This window comes from Microcebus murinus, chromosome 19 (genome assembly GCF_040939455.1).
Source record: "Microcebus murinus isolate Inina chromosome 19, M.murinus_Inina_mat1.0, whole genome shotgun sequence".
NCBI classification, from domain to species: Eukaryota; Metazoa; Chordata; class Mammalia; order Primates; family Cheirogaleidae; genus Microcebus; species Microcebus murinus.
Window position 1 is genome coordinate 2,488,117 of NC_134122.1, and position 22,615 is coordinate 2,510,731.

A 22,615-nucleotide genomic window follows, 5' to 3' on the forward strand; every position below is an offset into this window, starting at 1 on the left:
CAATTAATTTCTTTCTATTTATAGTAGAGACGGGGTCTCGCTCTTGCTCAGGCTGGTTTTGAACTCCTGACCTTGAGCAATCCGCCCGCCTCGGCCTCCCAAGAGCTAGGATTACAGGCGTGAGCCACAGCGCCCGGCCTAATTTTTACTATTTTTTAGTGGAGACGGAGTCCCGCTCTTGCTCAGGCTGGTCTCAAACTCCTGACCTCAAGCAACCCTCCTGCCTCGGCCTCCCAGAGTGCTAGGATTACAGGCGTGAGCCACCGCACCTGGCCTGCAACTTGCTTTTTAAATTTAACCTTATGTTTCCATGCTTTTTCCCAACTTAACAGTAAAATCAACATTACTGAGGTGGGTACTACTTTCCTAGGGCTCATGTAACAAAATGCTATGCACGTGCTTACACAACAGAAGTGTTTGTTTTACAGTTCTGGAGGCCAGAAATAGGAAGTCAGGGTTGGATCCTTCTGGAGGCTCTGAGGGAAAATCTGTTCTATCACCTCACTTCTGGCTACGGTGGGTAACTCCCGGTGTTCCTCGCCTTGCAGCCACATCCATTCACTCTCTGCCTTCCTTTTTGCACAACCTGCCCCTCTAGGCCGTCCCTGTGTTTCTGTAATGTAAATGTGTAAATGCCCCTCTACTTTCTCTTTTTATTTGTATTTTATTTTCTTTCTTTCTTTCTTTTTTTTTTTTTTTTTGGAGACAGAGTCTCACTGTTGCCTGGGTTAGAGTGCCATGGCATCAGCCTAGCTCACAGCAATGTCGTGGCCCGATTGCAGAACGGGGGATGAACGCAGAACATAAAATAATGACACAGACGCACAAGGACGTGACAATGACTTGAGTGACCAATGCACTGGTCGCTTTATTTATTTATTTATTTTAGACAGAGTCTCACTTTGTTGTCCAGGCTAGAGTGAGTGCCGTGGTGTCAGCCTGGCTCACAGCAACCTCAAACTCCTGGGCTCAAGCGATCCTCCTGCCTCAGCCTCCCGAGTAGCTGGGACTACAGGCATGCGCCACCATGCCCGGCTAATTTTTATGTATATATATCAGTTGGCCAATTAATTTCTTTCTATTTATAGTAGAGACGGGGTCTCGCTCTTGCTCAGGCTGGTATTGAACTCCTGACCTTGAGCAATCCGCCCGCCTCGGCCTCCCAAGAGCTAGGATTACAGGCGTGAGCCACAGCGCCCGGCCTCATTTTTTTCAATATATATCTTATTGGCCAATTAATTTCTATTTATAGTAGAGAAGGGGTCTTGCTCTTGCTCAGGCTAGTTTTGAACTCCTGACCTTGAGCAATCCTCCCACCTGGGCCTCCCAGAGTGCTAGGGTTACGGGCGTGAGCCACCACACCCGAGAGTTCTTTTTGTTGTTGTTCTCATGGCCTCCAGACTCCCACCGCGGGGCCTCCACGTGGGAGTTGGGAGCATCTGCTTATGTGCAGCAACTCAGGCCTCTCATCACGTCGCAAGCAGCAACTGCATCTGAAGAAAATGCGACTACTGCTGCGTCAGGCAGCGCACGTACATTACAGGCTATAATGAATGATTAGTATAAGGCATAACACCAGAATCAGCCCCCAACACAGCAACCTCAAACTCCTGGGCTCAAGCGATCCTCCTGCCTCAGCCTCCCGAGTAGCTGGGACTACAGGCACGTGCCACCATGCCCGGTTAATTTTTTTTTCTATTTTTAGTTGTTTTGGCTAATTTCTATTTATAGTACAGACGGGGTCTCTTGTTCAGGCTGATCTTGAACTCCTGAGCTCAAGCAATACTCCCTCCTTGGCCTCCCAGAGTGCTGGGATTACAGACCTGAGCCACGGAACCTGGCCTATTTATATTTTATATATATATTTTGAGACAGAGTCTTGCTCTGTTGCCCAGACTAGAGTGCAGTGGTGTCATAATAGCTCACAGCAACCTCAAACTCCTGGGCTCAAGCAATCCTCCTGCCTCAGCCTCCCAAGTATCTGGGACTATAAGCATGCACCACCATGCCTGAAAAATTTTTCTATTTTTTGTAGAGACAGGTCTTGCTCTTCCTCTGGCTGACCTTGAACTCCTGACCTACAAGCAATCCTCCCACCTCGGCCTCCCAGAGTGCTAGGATTACAGGTGTGAGCCACCATTGGCCAAATCTTCCTCTACTTTCTTAATATAAAAGACACCACTTGTTGGGCCCAGCACTTTGGGAGGCCAAGGCAGGAGGGTCTCTTGAACCCAGGAATTTGAGGTCACTGTGAGCTATGATCAGGCCACTGCACTTCAGCCTGGGCAACAGAGCTGAGACACTGTCTCAAAAAAAAAAAAAAAAATTATATCTCTGTGTGTCTGTGGTAACATAACTCCCACCACGATCCTGATGAATCATCCCAAAAAGTTTCCCATGCCCCTTTGTCGTCAGTCTCTCCCCCAATCCCTGGCAACCACCGGATCTGTTTTCTTTCACTATAATTTTGTCTTTTCCAAAACACCCTATACATGGAACCATGTATACAGTAGTGTGCAGTCTTGGTGGCTGGCTTCTTTGACCTAATATACTGCTTCTGAGATTCATCCACGTTGCAATGTGTAGGTGGAATTGATAGGTTTGAAACTTTTCAAACTAGACAAGTTAGCCAGCCATGGTGGCCTGCGCCTGCAGTCCCAGCTACTCCAGAGGCTGAGGCAGGAGGATCGCTGGGGCCCAGGAGTGCAAGGCTGCAGTGAGCTGATCCATCCAGTCACTGCACCCCAGCCTGGGTGAGAGCGAGACCTTGTTGTTTTTTTTAAAAAAAGGTGATTACATTATTAATAAAATGAGGCCGCTGGGGTGGGTTGTTCCATGGAAGGGTGTCCTCATAAGAAAAGGAAGAGACACCAGGGGTGCGCGTGCGTGCACAGAGGGGCGACCTCGTGAGGAGACGGCCAGAGAGTGGCCTTCAGCGAGCCCGGGAGACAGGCCTCAGGAAAAACCAACCCTGCCGGCACCTTCGTCTTGGCCTTCCAGCCCGCAGAACTGCAAGAAAACGAACTCCAGTTTAAGCGACCGGCTCTGGGTGCTTTGTCCAGGCCGCCCCGGCAGACTGAGGCAGGACCTGTGTGTCAGTCGCGTCGCCAGCTCGCTCACCGGCTCCCTATTTATTCTGTCTGAAATCTAAACGGGTCGCCCTCGCTGCTCCCCTCCCGGCGGCTCCCGGACCGGGCGGGGTAGCTCCGGCGCCCCCGGCCCCCGCCAGGAAGGCCCCTCCCGGGTTCCTCCGGATCCTTCTCCGCCGCCGGCCTCGCAGCAGCCAGGTGTCCCGGCGCGGGAGGGGCGGCTCTGCAGGCCCCAAGTCTCTACTTCCCGTTCTCCTCCCTGCCGCTCCTCGGTCCCCAGCTCCCGGCACCTGCAGGCAGGCCTCCAGCCTCCGCGTGGAGCTTTAAATGACCCTGCCGCCCGGGGAGAGGGGCGCGGCCCGCAGCAGCCCCTGCGTCGGGGACCTAGAGGTGCCGAGCGCAGGGCACCGGGACACACCGCGCGCGGCCCGCGTGGGCTGGGGCTCGAACATCCGGACCTCGCGCAGCCGCGGCGGCGCGCACCGGGGGCTCCGGCCTGGACGGGCGGGGGCCGGGGGCGGGCCGGGACCCGCGGAGAGGGGGAGCTTCCTTCCCAGCCCCCTGCTGCCCGGAAATCCCCCCGGCCGCGGACGGCTGGCAGCAGGGGGTCCCCGGGAAGGCGGCGGGGAGGGGGAGCGGGCTGGGGGAGGAGGCAGGGGAGGCCCGGCCGTCCCTCCCGGGCAGCGCGGCTCTGAGAAAGCAGAAGCGAGTCCTGCTGCGGGGAGTCCCACCGGAGCCGCGATCTGGGAAGAGAAACTCGCGCCCCGCGTCGTGGGAGGAGAGGCTAGGGCTGCTGCCGGGGCCGCTCGCGGCCGTCCCCCTCCCGGGGTCCTGCGGGTCGCAGGCGCTTTGAAGATCTGGGAGGAGGGTCCCTGGGTCCCGGCGTGCGGGGGGGGGCGGCACCGCAGGGCCCGCCCCTTCTCGTAGGATTGGGCCATTTCCCGCGCCGCGCCCTTACCGCTTACCGAGGTGCGCCCGCCCCGCCCCACCCGGCTCTCCGCTAGCGCCCGGGGAAAGCGGCCGCCCGCGCAGCGTCCCGGCGGGAACGGGACCAGCCCCGGGACCTCGAGAGGCCGCCACCGCGGAGCCGGAGTCCCGACCTCCGCCCCCTCCTCAGCACTCCTGGGAGCCCCAGCCTCAAGCGACCCGGCGAGCGACCGCGCCCGGCCCCCCGCTGACTCTGCCGCGCGCCCCCGACACTCTATCGTGCCTCCCGGGACCCCAGACGCCCGACACGCCCGTCCTGCCCCCCTCCTACCCCGCGCCAGGTGCCCCCGACCCTCTCTGGGCCCGGACCTCCTCCCGGTCCCCGGGGCGGCGGGGTCAGGTCCCTCTGGAGCCGCAGCGGCGGGCCCGGCCGGAGCGCGCCATGCGGCGGCAGGTGCTGCGGCCCCGGCTCCCGCTCCTGGCGGTGCTGCTGCCGCTGCTGCCGCCACCCGCGCGCGCCCCCACGGCGCAGGACGTGAGCCTGGGCGTGGTGAGCGCGGGGTCCGCGGGCTCCTGAGATCCGCGGGGAGGCTGGGAGAGGGAGGCTGGGGGCAGGAGGAGGCAGGGCCCGGATTCAGATGTCCAGAGTGACTGAGGATGGAGTCTAGAACCCCGAATCTTGGATCCGTCCGGAGGTTTCAGGGCCGGATTTGGAGATCTGGAAAGGAGCCGAGGGCTGGACTCCTGGGTCCACACACAGACTGGCAAACCCGGGGCTGGGAGGGCACCCTGCGAGGGACGGGCCTTCCAGGGTGGGGGTGGGCAGGGAGAGCCCATGCCTTCTACCCTGCCCGCCTCACCTGTCCGCTCTGATGGCCTAGGACTGGCTGACCCGCTATGGCTACCTGCCGCCACCCCACCCCGCCCAGGCCCAGCTGCAGAGCCCTGAGAAGCTGCAGGATGCCATCAAGGTCATGCAGAGGTTTGCGGGGCTGCCCGAGACAGGCCAAATGGGTAGGTGGCCCCCACCACTCCCCAGCCCTGCCTCTGCGCAGCTCCCTGTGCCCGCAGTCTAACCCTCCCTCCAGCTCCTTTGACCTGTGAGTCCTGGGGGTGCTGACGTCAGGTCCCCACCCGGGAGGTTCTCAGGCATTCATCTTTCGTAAACATTTTCTGAGAATCGCTGACATGCGGGGCCACTCCAGGCCCCGCCAGCACAGTGGTGAACAGAGTAGATACATACGGTCCCTGCTCTCATGGAGCTAACGTTTTCAGATTAAGAATATGTATATGCAGGATTATTTCGGATAGAGGTGAGTGTTTTGAAGAAAATAAAGTGCTAACGGTATTGAGGGGCTGTTCTGCTCAGGGAAGGCCCCTCTGAAAGATGTCATGTGAGCAGAGACCACAAAGAGGAGGAGCCAGCCATGGGAAGATGTGGAGAGGAGTGTCCCAGGCAAACACAAAGGCCCTGTGGCACGCAAGAGTCTGTGAGCCTGGAGCAGAAGGAGGGCTGAAGGGCTTTGGCAATAGCCTCGTGTAGGGGCCGGGAAGCTGTTTGGGTTTGGTACCCAGGCTGATCCAAAACCTTGGGAGTGTTCTACAGAGGGAAGCAACTCGGTCTGATATGCATGCAGTTTTGTTGTTGTTTCAGACAGAGTCTTGCTCTGTCGCCCTGGGCAGAGTGCCGTGGTGTTATCATAGCTCACAGCAGCCTCCAACTCTTGGGCTCAAGCAATCCTCCTGTCTCAGCCTCTCGAGGAGCTGAGACTACAGGTGCCTCCACACCCGGCTAATTTTTCTATTTTTAGTAGAGATGGGGTCTCACTCTTGCTTAGGCTGGTCTTGAACTCCTGAGCTCAAGCAATCCTCCCGCCTCAGCCCCCCAGAGTGCTGGGATTACAGGGGCGAGCCACTGCCTGGCCTCATTTGCAGTTTTAAGCTTCTTCTGGTTGCTGATGGAGGAGGAACGGTGGGAGCTCCGAGACCAGGAAGGGGGCGGTTGTAGTCAGGCGAGGGAAGTTGGTGGCCTAGAGTACGGGTGGTAGATGTGGCCAGAAGCAGTTGAATTTTGGGATGTATATTTTGGAATTAGTTGAAAGATCCTGGCTTGCTACAAAGGTAGGCAGGACCTTTTTTGTGTCTTGTCCACTCTTGTGAACTGCCTAGAACAATACCTGGCGTCTCTATATCTCAGTTACTATTCGTCATCTCAACAAATGAGGTGTGGTTTGACCTTAATTTGAAGATGAAGAGGCTGCTGGGAATGAAGCTGACCTGGGGAAGGGGACTCCAGGTGGCTCTGACCCTAGAGGGGGTGGTCTGCCACAGGAGATAGAGACCCAGGTGCCCTGGAGACTTTGGACTTGGAAGCACTGGTGTGGGTGTGAGCAGCTCGAAGGGGTTCCAGCCTCAAAGAGAGGGTCCTCCCTGCACCCCAGGGTTCCTTTTTCCAGAGGCCGCCCATGAGGATCTGGGGAAACAGGACAGAAGATCCCAACCTGAGCAGCACCTGGAGGCAGCCCATCCCCCCAGGGCCAAGCAGAGAGGGCAAGGCCACTGAGAAGGGAGCAGTAACAGCTTGGTGTGTGCTGGCTTCCAGAGGCAGCCTGCCTGGGTTCAAATCCAGATGGCAGGGCCTTCTTGGGCAAATTTCTTAACCTTCGCAAGCCTCAGTTCCGCCAGGTAGAAAGTTACCTGATGCCATGATTAAGTCTGGCTGTCCTACTACTGACACCCCCCCCAACTGTCTCCTGCAGACCCAGTGACAATAGCCACCATGCATAAGCCCCGCTGCTCCCTGCCAGACGTGCTGGGGGTGGCAGGGCTGGTCCGGCGGCGGCGCCGGTATGCTCTGGGTGGCAGCGTGTGGAAGAAGCGAGTGCTGACGTGGAGGTAGGCCCGTGCCCACCCGAGTCCCGGGCCTGCCTTCGGGGCCCCAGCTTTGACTGGCCACCCTCACCCACCCCTCCTATTCCCCCAGGGTTCGTTCCTTCCCCCAGAGCTCCCCGCTGAGCCCGGAGACCGTGCGGACCCTCATGGCCTATGCCCTGGCCGCCTGGGGCGTGGAGTCGGGCCTCACATTCCACGAGATGGATTCTTCCCAAAACCTGGAGCCCGACATCCTCATCGAATTCGCCCGGGCCTTCCACGAGGACAGCTACCCCTTCGACGGGATGGGGGGCACCCTGGCCCATGCCTTCTTCCCAGGGGAGCACTCCATCTCCGGGGACACTCACTTCGATGATGAGGAGACCTGGACTTTTGGGTCAAAAGGTAAAATCTCCCCTCTTTGGAGAGATGCTTTCCTCAGCTCAGTCCATCCTCAAGAATTAGGTTTAAATTGTACCCACGGACATGGCTGTAGCAGGTGGGCGTCTCCAGAGAAACAGAACCATTAGGGGGGTGTGTGCCTGTGTGCGTGCGCGCGCGTGCGTGTGCACGTGTGTAAGGAGACTTCTTTTAAGGAATTGGCTCACGGGGAGTGTGGGAGCTGCCAGGCTGGAACCGAGGCGGGATTTCTGTTATAGTCTTGAAGCCGAATTCCTTCCTCTCTGGGAAACCTCAGTTTTTGCTCTTAAGGCCTTGAGCTGCCCAATGTGGCCCCCACATCGTGGAGGGTGATCTGCTTTACTTAAGTGACCCGATTATAGACCACATATGAAATACCCGCACAGCAACAGCTAGACTTGCGTTTGGCCAAACAACTGGGCACCATAGCCAGACACCAGAGCCACGCCAAACTGCCACATAAAATTAACCATCACAGAGGCCTATCCACTGCCCAGCTCCAGGGTGGGGCTGAGGACTTACAGAGAAAAAAACAAGTCTCTGTTCAGCAGCTGAGTCAGAAGAGTGACCAGCAGTTACTACACACATGGTGACACAACTACACGAAATCACATCAGAGGAAGTCCTTGACCCTGCGGTGCTCAGGAGAGAAGTTGACCCAAAGCTTTTGGGCAAGGGGGGGCTCCTGGAAGGGGTGATCCATTCACACCTCTGTACACTGCACAGGACAGATGGACAAGGTTCTGCTCTCCAGGGTGCACAGGGTGGTGACACAGTAGGGAAGTGCAGCTGTCTGAGTCTGAGGCAGTCGGGGTAGGAGGACCCAATGAGGGGAGACACAGCCAGGGACCTCCCAGGCTGGAAGGAAAAATAGGGCATCGGGCTGGACATGATGGCTCAAGTCTGTAATCCTAGCATCCTGGGAAGCCAAGGCAGGAGGATCGTTTGAGGTCAGGAGTTTAAGACCAGCCTGAGCCAGAGCAAGACCCCATTTCTACTAAAAATAGAAAAATTGGCCGGGCATGGTGGGGTGCACCTGTAGTCCCACCTACTCGGGAGGCTGAGGCAGGAGGATAGCTTGAGCCCTGGAGTTTGAGGCTGTAGGGAGCTATGACACGCCACTGCACTCTAGCCCAGGCAACAGAGTGAAACTGTCTCCAAAAAAAAAAAACCAAAACCATCAGTAGGGAGTTTGAAGAGGATGGAAGGTCCCATATCACAGAGGTCTTGGAAAGCTCGTGGAAGAGTTTGCACCGTTGGGGAGCCATTGAAGGGTTTTGCATTCTAGAAATATCACTGGCTGCAGTGGGGCGTCAGGATAGAGGCGGGGAGGTGGGAGGTTCTTGTGGGGTTCAGGTAAGAGATGGTGCAGTAAGAGGTGGTTGATCCTGGAGGAGGGGCAGTGGACAGATAGCGGGAAAGGTTAGTTAGGAAGGACAAAGATTTAAGATCTGGCTGGGCCCTGGGGTCAAGGCAGATGAGGAGGGTAGGATGACATCCAGGTCCAGCTCAGGCCCCAAAGACAGCCGACTGTTAATGGGGTGGGGAGTGCGTGGGAGGAGCAGGCTGGCAGCAGGTGCAGGTTTGGACAGTGTTTGCACACAGGTTGGGGTAGGCAGTTGAGGACGCTGCTCTGGAACTTGGACTCCTCTGTCCTAGGTCATGTTCCCCAGAAGTGGAGCTCCAGATGGAGATTCCTGTGGGCTTCCAAGGAGAACTCAAGTCAGGGTGCCTCCACTTGCAACGTACAAGTTACTTAACCTCGTTGTACTCAGTTTCATCATCTGAGGAAGGGAGATAAACAGTACCTGCTGGCAGTGTGGGTTTGTGGGGGAAATGGGCGATGTACCCACAGCTCCCAGCACGGGGCCTGGCCTGGAGCTGTGCTCTGGGCATTGCCAGCTGCCCTCAGAGCTGGGCCTAGGCAGATTTGAGAGTCAGCAGCCTGTGGGGGTTGGGAAGGCTCCTGGGAGGAAATCTAGACTGTGAAGGTCAGGTTCAGAGCCATGGAGAGCACCATGGGGCAGCACTAAGGGGAGGCAGGCAGCAGGCGAAGGGGAATCACTGGAGATGGAGACAGAACAGCGAAAGTGATCAAGAACAAGAGCGAAGAAGGAAGTAGTCGGCGGTGACGGAGCAGCAAACAAGGCCGGGGAGCTACATGGCCTGTGTTTGCTCAACCAGGGGCAGCGTGACCTTCTTAGCGCCTGCAGGCTCAGTGGGCAGGGGAGGAATCCAGACCGCAGTGGGGTTAGGCTTGAGAGGAGCAGAGGAAGTGGAGACTGAGTTGAGACCACTGACCTAACAACTTGGCTGGGAAGGGAGGGCCGAGAGCAGAGCAAGGAGTACCCTGGGATGCGGGAGGCTGAGCACGCAGCACGCAGGACGCTGGATGAGCCAATAGCAAGAAAGGGGTCGGGGATGGGTGGGACAGTGTCCTTGCCCTGGAAGAGGTGATCCAGGCAGGGTCCTTGAGGCAAGGTAGAGGACAGGAAGTGAGCACAGGGGAGATGAAACTATCTGCTCTGGGCGTACCGGAAGTGACACGTTACATCGATGGCCAGCCTTGATGAAAGAGGAAACACATTTGTCTGCAGTCGTGACTTGAGAGCTGGGGGCTGGGGCTGGGTGGAAGCCTGAGGGGCTGTGGGCCCTGAGTGGAGGCTGAGGGGGGAGCACGGGGCAGGTGGAGGAGTGCCAGGGCCCCTGCAGACTGCCCTCCAGGAATCTCCGGGGGCTGGGCCTGCACGGTGGCTGAGGTTGTGTAATTTCCTCCAGTGGCATGGCGTGAGAAGGGTGCAGGAAGAGGTGCATGGCCCGGAAGCCCAGTGCAGCCAAAGAGAGGCAAGGCAGGGAAGGGAGGTGAGAGATGAAAGAGATAGCCCTGATTTAGACACCAAACTTCCTCCAATTTCTCAGAAAAAAGGACTCAGAACAACAGGAAAACCTACTGTTGACATGGAGATTCATTAGGACATATGCAATTTGATGGAGACCATCTAAGTCACTGCTAAAAGGCAGGACGGCATAGCCGGGGTACTTGGCCACCTGCCTTGACCTCTCTGTGTGTGCCTCAGTTTCCTCCTCTGTAAAATGGGGCTAGGAAATAGAGGTTTGGTGAGAAGTAAATGAGGCTACTCTTCTCAGGGCTGGCCCAAAAGTTCCATTCTTAGGCTCCCATCCAGCAGCCTGCAGGGGCTGAGGACGGTGTGCTTCTCAATTCACCAGGTCACTTCCTATAAACCTGCTCCACCGCTGCTAACCCCTGCTAGAGATTTCCAGGAGGCAGATGACATCTGGGCAAATCTGTGCCTCCTGCTGGGGTTGCCCCTGCTGTGTCGCTGTCTCTGTCTCTTCCGGCCTCTCTGGGCTGGATCAGTGGCCCCAGCAGGGGCCAGCTGGCGGCTGGATCGATGGGGAGCTGGGGTTTGGCCCGGGCTGGAGCGCGAACAGGCTCACTCCTGGCGCCAGGGCTGGATCCCAAGGGAAGAGGCCGCTGTGGTGGGAAGAGGCTGGGCGGCCGGGCCAGCGGGCTGTGGTCTGAGAGTGCCTGCTGGAGGGGCTGCGGGTGCGGGGAGAGGAGCAAGGCTGCAGTGGGGGAGGGGCGAGGACGGGGAGGAGAGGAGGAGGAGGAAGGGATGTGGCTCCAGGAGGGATGGGAATGGAAGGAAAGGGGGAGCAGAGGGGCCATGGGGTGGGGATGGGGGAGGTCTTGGGAGCCGAGGCCTAGGAGACTGGCCTGTGTTCCCAGCAGAAGGAGGCAACGGAGGGGGGTCTCTGACCACAGACTGGAGCTGGGAGAGGGGGTGCTGCAAGGGCTGCAGCGTCCTGGCGAGGGCTGCATGCGCTCCCTAGGTTCCTGCCCCCTCACAGTGTCTGCGCACAGAGTCTTCCCTTCCTGGAGGCTCCATCAGTGTAAGGTCCTGCCTTCTCAGGCAGGCAGGCCAGTGTCCCGCCCTGCCATGCTGAGTGGGTGAATGGACGGAGGGCTGAAGAAATGGCTGGGGCAGGGTCTGGTCAGAGAAGGCCAGGACTACCTCCAGAGGGTGTCCTGGCTGTTCCTGATGGCCAGCAGGCCCCACTCCTAGGGACTTCCTGGGCTGCCCCTTTCCTGGTTGGGGGTGGTCTCAGCTCCAGCCCACTCTCCCCCATCTTAGATGGTGAAGGCACCGACCTGTTTGCTGTGGCTGTCCATGAGTTTGGCCATGCCCTGGGCCTGGGCCACTCCTCGGCACCCAACTCCATTATGAGGCCCTTCTACCAGGGCCCAGTGGGTGACCCTGACAAGTACCGGCTGTCCCAGGATGACCGGGAGGGCCTGCAGCAGCTCTACGGTATGGGGGGCACTGGCCCAAATCAGGGTGTGGCTTGCCTTTGGCCTCTGCAGCAGGGCCAGGGCACCCACGCCCACCTGACTCTGTCCCCACAGGGAAGGCGCCCCAAACCCCATATGACAGGCCCACGAGGAAACCCCTGGCGCCTCCTCCCCAGCCCCCAGCCCTGCCGCCGGACAGGTGAGTTCCCACCAGCCTCAGGAGCTTGGGTGGCCAGCTGCCTAGCCCCAGTGTCCTCTGGGGATGGGATGGTATGAGTCCCTGCCTCATAGGACTGTCCTCAAGGGTAAGCGAGGAAATAAGGAGCCCCCACCCCTTTGCTCACCTGTCCTTCCTGCCCAGCCCCTCAGAACCGGTCCCTGATCGATGTGAAGGCAATTTCGACGCCATCGCCAACATCCGGGGGGAGACCTTCTTCTTCAAAGGTGAGCCACTTCACACCATCCTTGACCCCCACACAGTTGCCCCCCCCCTTAGGGCAACCCACCCTGGCTGTAGCCTTTCCCGGGTAGTGGGACTTTCACTGCTAAAAACAGAGAAAGCTTCGGACAAGCCATGATGAGTCGGTCACCCTAGATCCACTGCACTTGGTTTCCAGAAGGACCCCCCTGCTGTGGGAAGCGAAGACCCAGCCACGGGGGGGGGGGACATGGGGGGAGAAGACTGACCACCGACCACCGCATGCCGGCCCCGTCTCCCCCCACAGGCCCCTGGTTCTGGCGCGTCCAGCCCTCCGGACAGCTGGTGTCGCCCCGGCCTGCCCGGCTGCACCGCTTCTGGGAGGGGCTGCCCGCCCAGGTGAGGGCCGTCCAGGCCGCCAACGCCCGGCACGGAGACGGCCGGATCCTGCTGTTCAGCGGTGAGTGGGGGCGGGAGGCGGGCCCGGCGTGGGGAGCCCACCCTGATCCCTGATCGCCAGCGTCCTCCCTCCAGGCCCCCAGTTCTGGGTGTTCCAAGACCGGCAGCTGGAGGGCGGGGCGCGGCCGCTCACGGAGCTGGGGCTGCCCCCGGGGGCGGAGGTGGACGCCGTGTTCTCGTGGCCGCTGAACGGGAAGACCTACCTGATCCGGGGCCAGCAGTACTGGCGCTACGACGAGGCGGCGGCGCGCCCCGACCCGGGCTACCCGCGCGACCTGAGCCTCTGGGAAGGGGCGCCCCCAGCCCCGGACGACGTCACCGTCAGCAACTCAGGTGCGGGAGCGGGGCAGGGGCCGGAGCCCTGGGACCTGCTGGCCCCGGGTGCGGGGGGGCGCGGCGGGCAGCGGCGGGCCGGGGCAGGCCTGGCCAAGACCCAAGTGTCCCCTGCCCCGCAGGTGACACCTACTTCTTCAAGGGCGCCCACTACTGGCGCTTTCCCAAAGGCAGCGTCAAGACCGAACCCGACTCCCCCCAGCCCATGGGGCCCACGTGGCTGGACTGCCCCGCCCCCAGCTCTGGCCCTCGGGCACCCCGTCCGCCCAAGGAGACCCCCTGCGACTGTCAGTGCGAGATCAATCAGGCCGCTGGGCGGAGGACCGCGCCCCGCCTGCCGCTGCTCCTGGCCCTGCTGGCGGGGGCCGTCGCCTCCCGCTGACGGGACGTCCCGGGCCTCCTACTCTGCAAGCGGCCGGAGCCCCCACCGCTGGAGCCCCCTCGCGCGTCCCCAGGGCCCGGGGCTCGGGCGGACGGCGCAGGGCGGACCGGCGGGGCGACTGCGCGGCGAGGACGCGGCCCCGGCGCCGCCTCCGGAGCCCGCCAGGGGGCGCTGCGGGCCTCTCTCGCAGGCCTGGGGACGCGGCGGGACGCGGCGGGGGAGCGGGTGGTGGCCGCGGGGCGGGGCCTTGGACTGGACACACGTCCCGCCCGCGGGGGGGAGCAAGCCCGCCCCGGCCGGGGCGTCCCCGCAGGGCCCTCCTGCTCCGGAGTGGCCTTTCCCGCGGCGGCCGCGCCCTCCCCAGCCCCCACCCCGCCCGGCGACAGCGACAGCGTTTGGCGTCCGCGTGGGTCGCTGGAGGGCGGGCCTGACTGGGGGACCGAGCCCCAGCCCCCTCCCAGCCGCTGCTCCGAGCTCCCCGCGGCTTCTCGCCCCGTCCTGCTCCCGCAGCGTCCCCCGCAGTCTCGGCCACAGTGGTGGGGACCCGGGACGCGGGCCCAGCCCAGACACCGCCCCTGAGGACCCGTGCCCCACGTCCAGGGTGTCATCAGCGGGCACACGGGCGACCCCCGCGCTCCAGGGTCCGTTGCCCTCGTTTCTGGTCACCCCCACTCCAGGGCACCCTGGATGCCACCCTGGATCCAGAACTGCCTCCCGCGCGATGGGGCACCCTCCTCTCCCTAATAAACCTCTCCCCGCTGCACCCCGCAGTCTTGGCGGCTTCCCCTGGAACAGCACGGCTCCCACCAGCTCCATGCCGGTGGGAAGACAGTGGCCCCAGCCCTCTCTCAGGCCTGAAGGCTGCATCCGTGGCACTCGTGGGTGACCCTAGCTCTTGGGTGAGGGGTAGGTGGAATCTGAGGCACCCCAGTCACCTCCCACTCCCCACAGATTCAGAATCTGAGTCGTTGCCCCTGGAACCATGCTTCTAGAATATTCCACATCAGAATCACTGGGAAACATAAAAATGCAGGTTCCATGCCCTGACCCTGAATCGTCACTCCAGGGGCCAGGAATCTGCATTTAACTATGGGGGTGGGGTGGCAGCAGCTGGCTGTCTTGTGGCATTTCTGTGGCTCTGTAGGGTTCTCCCTTCCAGGGACCAATCTCCATATATTTTCTTCAGAAGCACAGTGATGGTCTTGGTTGAGAGGTGGCTACCTCGCCATAGGTGGAGTCGCTGAGTGAGTGGGCCACTTCATAGGTTGCCATCCATCCTCAGAGACCCCACAGTGCTGCTTGGAGCCCAGTGACCAGGGGAGGTTGTCCCCAGTTGCTCATGACAACCAGACCAGCACGAGGACAAAAGCCAGGCATCCTCACCAGTCAATGAGTGAGAATTCCACTCCACCCGGAAGCCATCTGGGCCTCTGCCAGTTTTCTTTCCAAGAAGGAGGAGGGGGAAACTTGTGTTTTAGAAACGTATCACTCCCACCCAGAAGGACAATAAAAATGATTAGAGAGAAATCCCTTTAATTCTTCTGAACATTGGTGGATCTGGGGTGAGGTTTGGTGGCAGGAAGTGGGCAGATCTGAGTTGCTGTGCTTTGCAGAAGAAGTTGGAATCCAGGGTTGATTGGGTGCAGGGAGAATACTCATATCTTTTCAGGGAAGTGGTAGAGATTCCCGGAATCATGTACCCTTTCATTTTCTGTCCTTGCGTGGCTGGCTCTGGAAAACTGTGGGGTGTGAGTTTTATGATGTTAGAGGTTACTTTTGTCATAAGCTCCTATCTTCTGTGCATGCTCCTGGTCAGGAAAAGTCCCTAACCTCAAGTCCTTGCTGTTTGGGTTTCTTTTCTCTGTTTTTTTTTTTTTTTTTTTTTTTTTGAGACAGAGTCTCACTTTGTTGCCCAGGCTAGAGTGAGTGCTGTGGCGTCAGCCTGGCTCACAGCAACCTCAATCTCCGGGGCTCAGCGATCCTTCTGCCTCAGCCTCCCGAGTAGCTGGGACTACAGGCATGCGCCACCATGCCCGGCTAATTTTTTTTTTGTATATATATATTTTTAGTTGGTCAATTAATTTCTTTCTATTTTTGGTAGAGACAGGGTCTCGCTCAGGCTGGTTTCGAACTCCTGACCTTGAGCAATCCGCCCGCCTCGGCCTCCCAAAGTGCTAGGATTACAGGCGTGAGCCACCGCGCCCGGCTTTTCTCTGTTTTTATTGATCCTGACTGTCAGCCTTTGACCACTTCCTGTGTCACCTGCCCTGCCACCTGCACACCCCCATCCCTGCCCAACACTATGCATTGAACTGTGCAGTTTAATGGGTGAATTGCATTGCTTGTGAATTATATCACAATAAAGCTATAAAAACATGGTACAATCGGGAACGGAACACAACATGCCTTCACATGGTGGCCTCTGTGAGACGGTCATGGAGGGGTCAAGTGTTGGGTGGGGTCGGGGGACTCCCTCTGGGAGAGGAAGCCCCAGCATTACTTTCAGGTCATGCAGGAGCAGCTTCCTTCTCTCTCCTGCTCTGGGATTTAGGTGCGGAGATGGCATCCAGACTTCTCGTGTGGGGAAAGGAGGTTTCAGACAATTGAATGGACTCCCAAGTGGCAGAAAGGTGAGGGCTGGTGGCTAGTTAACCCAAGTGAAACTTTCACCAAGGAAGTGTGGTTTATGGATTCTGTCTCTCTGGGTCCCCTGCAGGGCTGTTATGGGCAGCACTCTGGCCTCCCCAAATTCCTATGTTGAACTTCTAACTCTCAGTACCTCAGAATGTGCCTTTATTTGGAGATAGGGTCTTACAGAGGTCATCAACTTACAATGACATCATCAGAGTGAATGCTTGTAAGAACCCTAACCAGCCATCGGCTTTTGTAACCCGCTTGCGTAAGGTCCAACCGCCTATCCACTTGACAGCCTGTTTGCTTCTGTAAAACTGCTTGTTTGCTGGACATGAGTACCTCCATGACAGGCGTCTGAGAGCAGCACGGGCCTTGGGCAGAAACCCCCTGAATTTCCGAGAAAAAGAAACAAAACAAAACAAAACATAAACCCCTGCCTAGCTACAATAGAGCATCCGGAGAGATTCTGGGTATTGGCAAAACCAAAAAACCACAACAGACGCGCCCTGTGTAAAGCAATGTAAACTGAAAGTATAAAAAGCTTGTAAGCCCCTAGACCAGGTCCGAGGTCTGAATAGCGCGTTGCTGTATGCCTTGGACCCTAGCTCGAGCTAGTAATAAATTTTTCCTTTTTACGCCTTGCGTGTGTGTGTGGTGTCTCTGCGTGGGGCCGGAGAGAGTGGGCATGACACCCTAATCCAATATGACTGGTGCCCTTATAGAAAGGGAAACTTTGGCAGGCGGCTGGCTTCCTGCCCCTGAGCTCCAGGAATGTCCCGCCCCCAGCCCCTCCCTCCTGTGTGCTAAAACCCGCTGGGGCAGCAGCCAGCGGGCCTTTGTGCGAGGAGGACAAGGACTACGACAGAGAGGAGAAGGTGACTGTCTCAGTGGGGCGGGCCGGGTTGTCCGGTCTTCCCAGGGGGGAGCTGGGGTCCCTGAGGCTAATGACACGGGGGTGGGGGTGGGGGGATGCTTCTCTGAGACACTTTTTCTCATCCCTGTTCCTCCCCTAGAAACCTACACTGCCTGCCATGTGCTACTCCAAGGTGGGTAAGCTCGGTGATGGGGACAAGCCTGGAACCCCATCTCCGCAGAGCGTGCCCCTTCCCCCAGCACCGGCCCCACCCCTGCTCTTCCCTCCAGATCCCCCTGGCTCAGTCCCACTCTCCCCTGCCCCCTGGGGGAGGTTGGGGGGGCAGAGCGGGCTTCACAGGTAGGTGAGCCCCAGCTCCTGATGGCCCCTGCGTCGTGGGGGGCATGCTTGGCTGTCACCCTTTTAGAGTTCTGGGCCATCACTGATTAGCGGACCCACAGGCTTGTTTCGCTGTGGGCCTCTCAAGTCACACGGAGACCCTGGTCATGGGACCAACACTAGGCTAGGAGGGAACTTACCGGGGCTGCGCTTGGCGCACCTGTGTGTAGGAGTCTGAAAATTGGCATGTGCTCTAAGTACTTCCCTGTGTCCGTGTGCGTGTGCGTGTGCCAGGGCCAGGTCAGGGACACTGAGTGACCATATAGCTATGGGATAAGGCATTCTTTGAGAAATTAGACCTCACCTGTTTGCCTGTTTGTGGGGGGAGCTGGCGCATGGCAGGTCTGCGGGATGAGAAGACACACCAGTCCCAGCCCTTCACACCTGGGCAACCTGGGCAGAGGGGCAGTGCCTTTCTGGAAACTTCCCACAGAAAGTCCCTCCCAGGGGGTGGCCTGGCTGAGGCGGCCCAAGAGCACGACCTGCACTGGCCGGGGGTGTCGGTGTCCCTTCCTCCCTACCGAGGTGCCCTCCAACCTCCCCTCCCCTGCCATAGCCCACCCCAAAGGTGAGGCCGACCAGGTCCTCCAGGGAGCTCTGAGACCTGTGACCATGGGCTTTTCCAGGGCCCAGCACCTGGACCCAGGTTCGGGGGGTGATCTGGGAAGTGGCTTATTCCCACTGGCTGGCATAGTATTTCTTTTTTTGCCCTATTTCTTGTGAAATTGAGCTGGCAGGATGGTACCATCACTGACTCAAAGTGTGCAGACAGGGGCCACGCACAGTCTGGGAGTGGCACTGACCACTCAGCAGGCTGAGAAGCCAGGCATGTCCAGCCACCAACCAGCCTGGGGCCTTAAGACACGGACCCAGGGGTAGTCTCTGGGGTGCCTCCTGCCCCTGTGGGTCCAGCCAGGTGTCTGCAGAATGGCCAGGGCTGTGAGCCAGCAAGTTGGCAATTGGGAGGAGTGGCTGGTTACACGGCGGAGCACACCTGGTACCCCCAAATCTCAGTAAAGCACCTCAGAGAGGAATGGCCACTGCTCAGCTCCCCAATCCCTAACAAGCCCCTCCCCCAGCCAACTCTCACATCCTTGCAAATGTTTGTGTGTACCTGTGTGTGTGTGTGTGTGTGTGTAGCTTGTCTGTCGGGGGGGGGGCGGGCATCACCTACGGCCTGAGTGTAATTGTTATTCCCACCCTGTTGGCAGCTCAACCCTGCTGCCTGTGAGACTTTGAGGGACAAAATGGTAAGGCTCTTCCCCCTGCGTGCTCAGGGTGCTGGGTGGGGCCGGGGTTCTCAGCCTGTGCAGCCCAGGGTGTTCTAGCCCACCTGGGACCCTTTGGCCCCAACTCTGCCTCTCTTCACAGCACCAGATCTTAGATAATTCCGTGGATGTTATACTAAGTCAAATCGCAGCACATAAACAGGTAGGTCCATGGGCCAGCAGGCTCCAGATCAGACATCCCCACCCCCAGGCTCTCCACAACGTGGGGAGTGGTTTCTTGATGACCATGATGAAGCTCAGCTTGGTCACCCCTGCGCTGGACAAAGCCTGCAGCCCCAGCCCTCTCACCGCACCCCTGCAGGCAGATGAGTGCATGGGGGTGGGGGTGGTCCCACAGAACACTAACGGCACAACACGATGCCAGCCCAGGGCGCCCAGCTGGACCCGGTTCGGGATGTGTGGGGCTGAGGACGGCTGAGAGCAAGGGGGCGGGGCCTGGAGCTGAGCCATTTCTTCCTAACAGGTCCAGTCCAGCATGGTAGAGCTGGAGGTAAGGTGTCCCCCCACCCCTGCCACGAAGCTTAGTCCCCAGGACTTGGACTCTCCAGGTTATTGGGTCTGGGCTCCTGGTCCCCTTGTGGCTCACCTGGACCCTTGGGAGGTGACAGCGGGGCCTGCAGTAGCCCTCCTCTCCCTAGGACAAGTTCACTGAGACCTCGCTTGAAGTCCTGGAAACTGATTACGGGACTGACGAGCCGGTGAGTTTGAGGTGCCCACCTCGGCCCCCTGGCCTCTCCCTCACCCCCTGCCCTCTCTCCTCTAGGTGTGGGCCCGGGTATGCCAGCCCTCCCCACCCCCAGGCAAAGGGCTGCCACTCCGGACTTGCCCCCGCACACAGGGGCCAAACCCCGCTCTCAACTCCACCCAAGATTGAGCCCCGGTGGGCTGGGGGACACGCAGAAGCCGTCAGGGAATGGGCAGATACAAGTGTCATGGCTGTGCCACGGGGGGGCATTCAAGGGGGGGCCCTCTGGGAAAAGTCCCTCATATCTGTGTCTGTGGGGCTGCCAGCCGGAAGCCAGCGTCTGTGGCTTCTGTGTCCCAGACCCATGCGGAGGCTGAGAGGCCTGGTGGGGTCAGGGCCTGGGCTGCACCTCCCGCCCCCCTGCCCTCCAGACCTCACACTGCCCCCCGTTCCGTAGGAGTCCCCTCTTCTAGATCAAGAAATGAGAGCGGAACTTCGCCGCAGGGTGCAGAGGCCCTCTGTCCCGGAAGAGCCAGCGGCCCAGGGGCCCTCTGTCCCGGAAGAGCCAGAGGCCCAGGGGCCTGAGTGGCTGCTGACCTTGTTCCAAGGGATGATAGACCGAATGCTGAATAGGTGGCAGGACGCGCTGTCCTGGATGAAGAAGCAGTGGTCAGCCTTTGCCCAGAAGGCGGTCCGTCTCTGGACGGCCATCTGCAGCATGTTGGAGCGTTTCCGCTGCAGCCTGAAGGGGTGCTTTTCCTGTTTTCCATCCAGGTCTAGGGAGCCCGGCCAGGCGGACTGAGGGGCGTGCTGACGCACCTGAGTCCCCAGGTCTCAGACCAAATCTTCTCACATGGCCTTTGCCCCCCTGCTCACCCCAACCCCCTCCCTCGGCCCCTCCCTCTCCGCATCCCAACCACCAACACCCCACCCCACCCCACCCCACCCCACCCCACCCCCGCCCCGCTTCACCTCCCTGCTGCAGTTTGACCTGGCCTCTCGCCCTAAAGTCCACATAAAAAGGCTGCTTACATGGAATCCGGTGCCTGCCTTGCGTCTTCTCTGACAGGCAGGCCCAGGTGGGGGTCTGGGGCAGGCGGGAGACAGGGGGCCCCACGGTGACAGGCAGAGGAGGCGGGTCAGATGGACCCAGGCTGGACTTCCGGCTTTGGTTGAGCAAGGACGAGCCGTCTGCCCTCTCTCGTCTACAACGGGATGTTGATCACCGCACAGTCAGTCGCAGGCCCGAGGATTTCAGCTGGGTGGGTGCGTTGCCTATGGCAGCAGTTGCTCCGGGGACGCCCGCTCCTGGGGCCGCAGGGACCTGGGGTGTGAGGGTGCTTTGGCCCCATGTTTTTCATCTCGTGACACCCCTTTCTGCCCTCGGCACTCCAGCTGGGCTGAGGCAGAGCAGAGGGGACTCAGCCCCACTTGCCCGGGTTGAAGGCAGAGGAGGGAGGAGGCCGTGGTCATATCCCTGGGCCCTCACCCCCACCTGCACCTGCGGACCTTGGGCCGCACTCAGGGGCTTGGGGGAGGGGCAACACCTCTCACTATTTCTGAGGCCACTGTTCACTCCTCTCCCACGTTCGGCCTCAGGCTGATGCACACAGACGGGGAGGACACTTGCCGTCTGGGGCGGGGCTGGGCTTGTCGAAGGCTGTGGGAAGGGCTGGGGGCCAGGAGGCCTCGTGGAGGGCATTCGGTGGTCAGTATGCCACTCCTTTCTCTGACCTCTTTGCACCATTGGAATGAGTTTTCTAGAACAACCATCCTATGGGGCCAGCTGGAAGCCCAGCAGGGGAAATGGCTGGACAGTGACCTTAGCCTTTGGTGGGACCTTCCTGCTCCCAGCCCCTCCCCCCCCAGGCCTTGCAGGGCCCTGCTCAGCTCTCCTGGCCCTGCCTGCTTCCTGAGGAAGAAGGGAAGAAGGCGACCCAATCTGCCAGCTCTGTTCTCAGAGCCCCAGAGGGTCCCCACTCTGTCTTCCTTCCCATCCTGGAGATCCTCTGATGTCCCTTTGAGACCAAAAGACACATCTCTGGCCTGAACCCCTGGCTCCGAGGGGCTGCCTACTGCCAGGCCCTGACGCAGCCTTTCCTTGTCCTTGGCTGTGTGCTCGGAACTCCCCTCCACCATGTTCAAGTTCTTTCTACCTCTTCCCTGTGCTTCCCGAGTGACACCCCCAGTCCCCCCGTCAATCTCCACTCACGCCTTCCCTTATGGCCCCCACTCGTCTTCTTCTTACCTAGAAAGCCTACCCACTGTGCTGAAGTCACCAGGGGGCTCTTGCAGCCCCACCACCCTGTTGAGGCCACTGTCACTGTGAGCCTGGATGGCTGCAGTGGCTTCCTAGCTAGTGTTCCTGGCCTTGCCTCTCCAAGCCATTTCCAGCCAGTAGCCAAAGCCTAAATGACTTTATTATTAAAAATGAAATATCAAAAAAACAAAAAACCCTGAAATATCTCCCTACCTAAAAACCTCTCCCGGTCTTCCCACTGTAAACGACCCCTGGCCCTGGCCTGTCTGGCCCATGTCACCAGGCCCCGGCAGATCTGCCAAGCTCCTCCCTTTTCAGGGCCTTTGCGCATGCTGTCCCCTGTGCCTGGGCCACCCTCCCCCATCCATCCTAGGCTGCCCCTCCCTTGTATCTGAGGCCTCAATAACCCCGCAGTCCCTGGCAGGCAACAGGCACCCAGCACAAAGGCCTCAAACCCTGCGGGCGCTCCGAACTGCTCAACCGCTGGTAGTTGACTCATCCTCTCTTCTGGAAATGTTCTTCTCTAGGGTCTTTCATGAGATGAATTTGTTGTGACATCTGGTGACTCTCTGCACCCCAAATCTTCCTCCCACCCTCCAAAGAGCTGGGCCTTCCTCAGGCTCGGAGCTTTTCTGCCCAACTGTGCTCAAGAGCCACCTCCCCTTCCTCCCAGACTTTGGGGCAGAGCTCCCTCAGTCTCTTGAGCGCTGATGAATTTCGTCACTTTCAACATTTGTCAAGCAGCAGTTACATGTCAGGGTGGTGGGGGGGCTGTGGAAATATTTAAGACACAATATTTTTGTCCTTGAATAGCCACAGACTAAAGCAGGAAGTGTGTGTGCTCAGGGACTGGGGGGCACTATTTTTCCTTCCTAGGATTTTACTATTAACAGAAGTCACGTGATTTGAAATCTGAAGGGGGGGGTGCGACGGAGACAGGGAGACAGGCCAAGGCAGCTGGTGGGCAGGCAGGGCACACATACCCGGCCAGCAGGTCCCCAGCGGACAGCCTGACTGGCCTACAGGCAGGTCTGGTTTACCTGTGAGCATTTGCAGCTTGAACTAGTTACCAACATTCTAGAAAAATCAGACCTTTCCCATAGTAATACAGAATCTAGAATTTTAGGCCGGGCGTTGTGGCTCACGCCTGTAATCCTAGCTCTTGGGAGGCCGAGGTGGGCGGATTGCTCAAGGTCAGGAGTTCAAAACCAGCCTGAGCAAGAGCGAGACCCCGTCTCTACTATAAATAGAAAGAAATTAATTGGCCAACTGATATATATA

At 59.1% G+C, this 22,615-nt stretch overlaps 2 protein-coding genes across 2 annotated transcripts; both read left to right on the forward strand.

Annotated features, from left to right (window-relative positions):
• The first annotated feature begins 4,086 nt into the window (after positions 1–4,086).
• On the forward strand, positions 4,087–16,490 carry MMP25 (matrix metallopeptidase 25). Its single transcript, XM_012743873.3, has 10 exons — positions 4,087–4,566; positions 4,898–5,030; positions 6,776–6,911; positions 7,000–7,292; positions 11,465–11,641; positions 11,737–11,821; positions 11,984–12,066; positions 12,348–12,500; positions 12,575–12,832; positions 12,955–16,490. Exons 1-10 carry the CDS (start codon positions 4,459–4,461, stop codon positions 13,212–13,214), a joined length of 1,686 nt encoding a protein of 561 aa, XP_012599327.1. The 5' UTR covers positions 4,087–4,458; the 3' UTR covers positions 13,215–16,490.
• IL32 (interleukin 32) lies at positions 14,029–20,112 on the forward strand. Its single transcript, XM_012743422.2, has 8 exons — positions 14,029–14,034; positions 16,571–16,723; positions 16,862–16,894; positions 18,312–18,350; positions 18,472–18,531; positions 18,853–18,879; positions 19,028–19,087; positions 19,532–20,112. The coding sequence occupies exons 1-8, from the start codon at positions 14,029–14,031 to the stop codon at positions 19,874–19,876; spliced, it is 723 nt and encodes a 240-aa protein (XP_012598876.2). The 3' UTR covers positions 19,877–20,112.
• The last annotated feature ends 2,503 nt before the right edge of the window (positions 20,113–22,615 follow it).

Coding starts and splice junctions, on each gene's coding strand:
- MMP25 (XM_012743873.3), top strand. CDS start 4,459: ATGCGGCGGCAGGTGCTGCGGCCCCGGCTCCCGCTCCTGGCGGTGCTG. Junction 4,567..4,897: donor AGGACGTGAGCCTGGGCGTG/GTGAGCGCGGGG, acceptor CTGATGGCCTAG/GACTGGCTGACCCGCTATGG. Junction 11,822..11,983: donor CCAGCCCTGCCGCCGGACAG/GTGAGTTCCCAC, acceptor CTTCCTGCCCAG/CCCCTCAGAACCGGTCCCTG.
- IL32 (XM_012743422.2), top strand. Junction 16,724..16,861: donor ACTACGACAGAGAGGAGAAG/GTGACTGTCTCA, acceptor TTCCTCCCCTAG/AAACCTACACTGCCTGCCAT. Junction 18,880..19,027: donor CCAGCATGGTAGAGCTGGAG/GTAAGGTGTCCC, acceptor TCCTCTCCCTAG/GACAAGTTCACTGAGACCTC.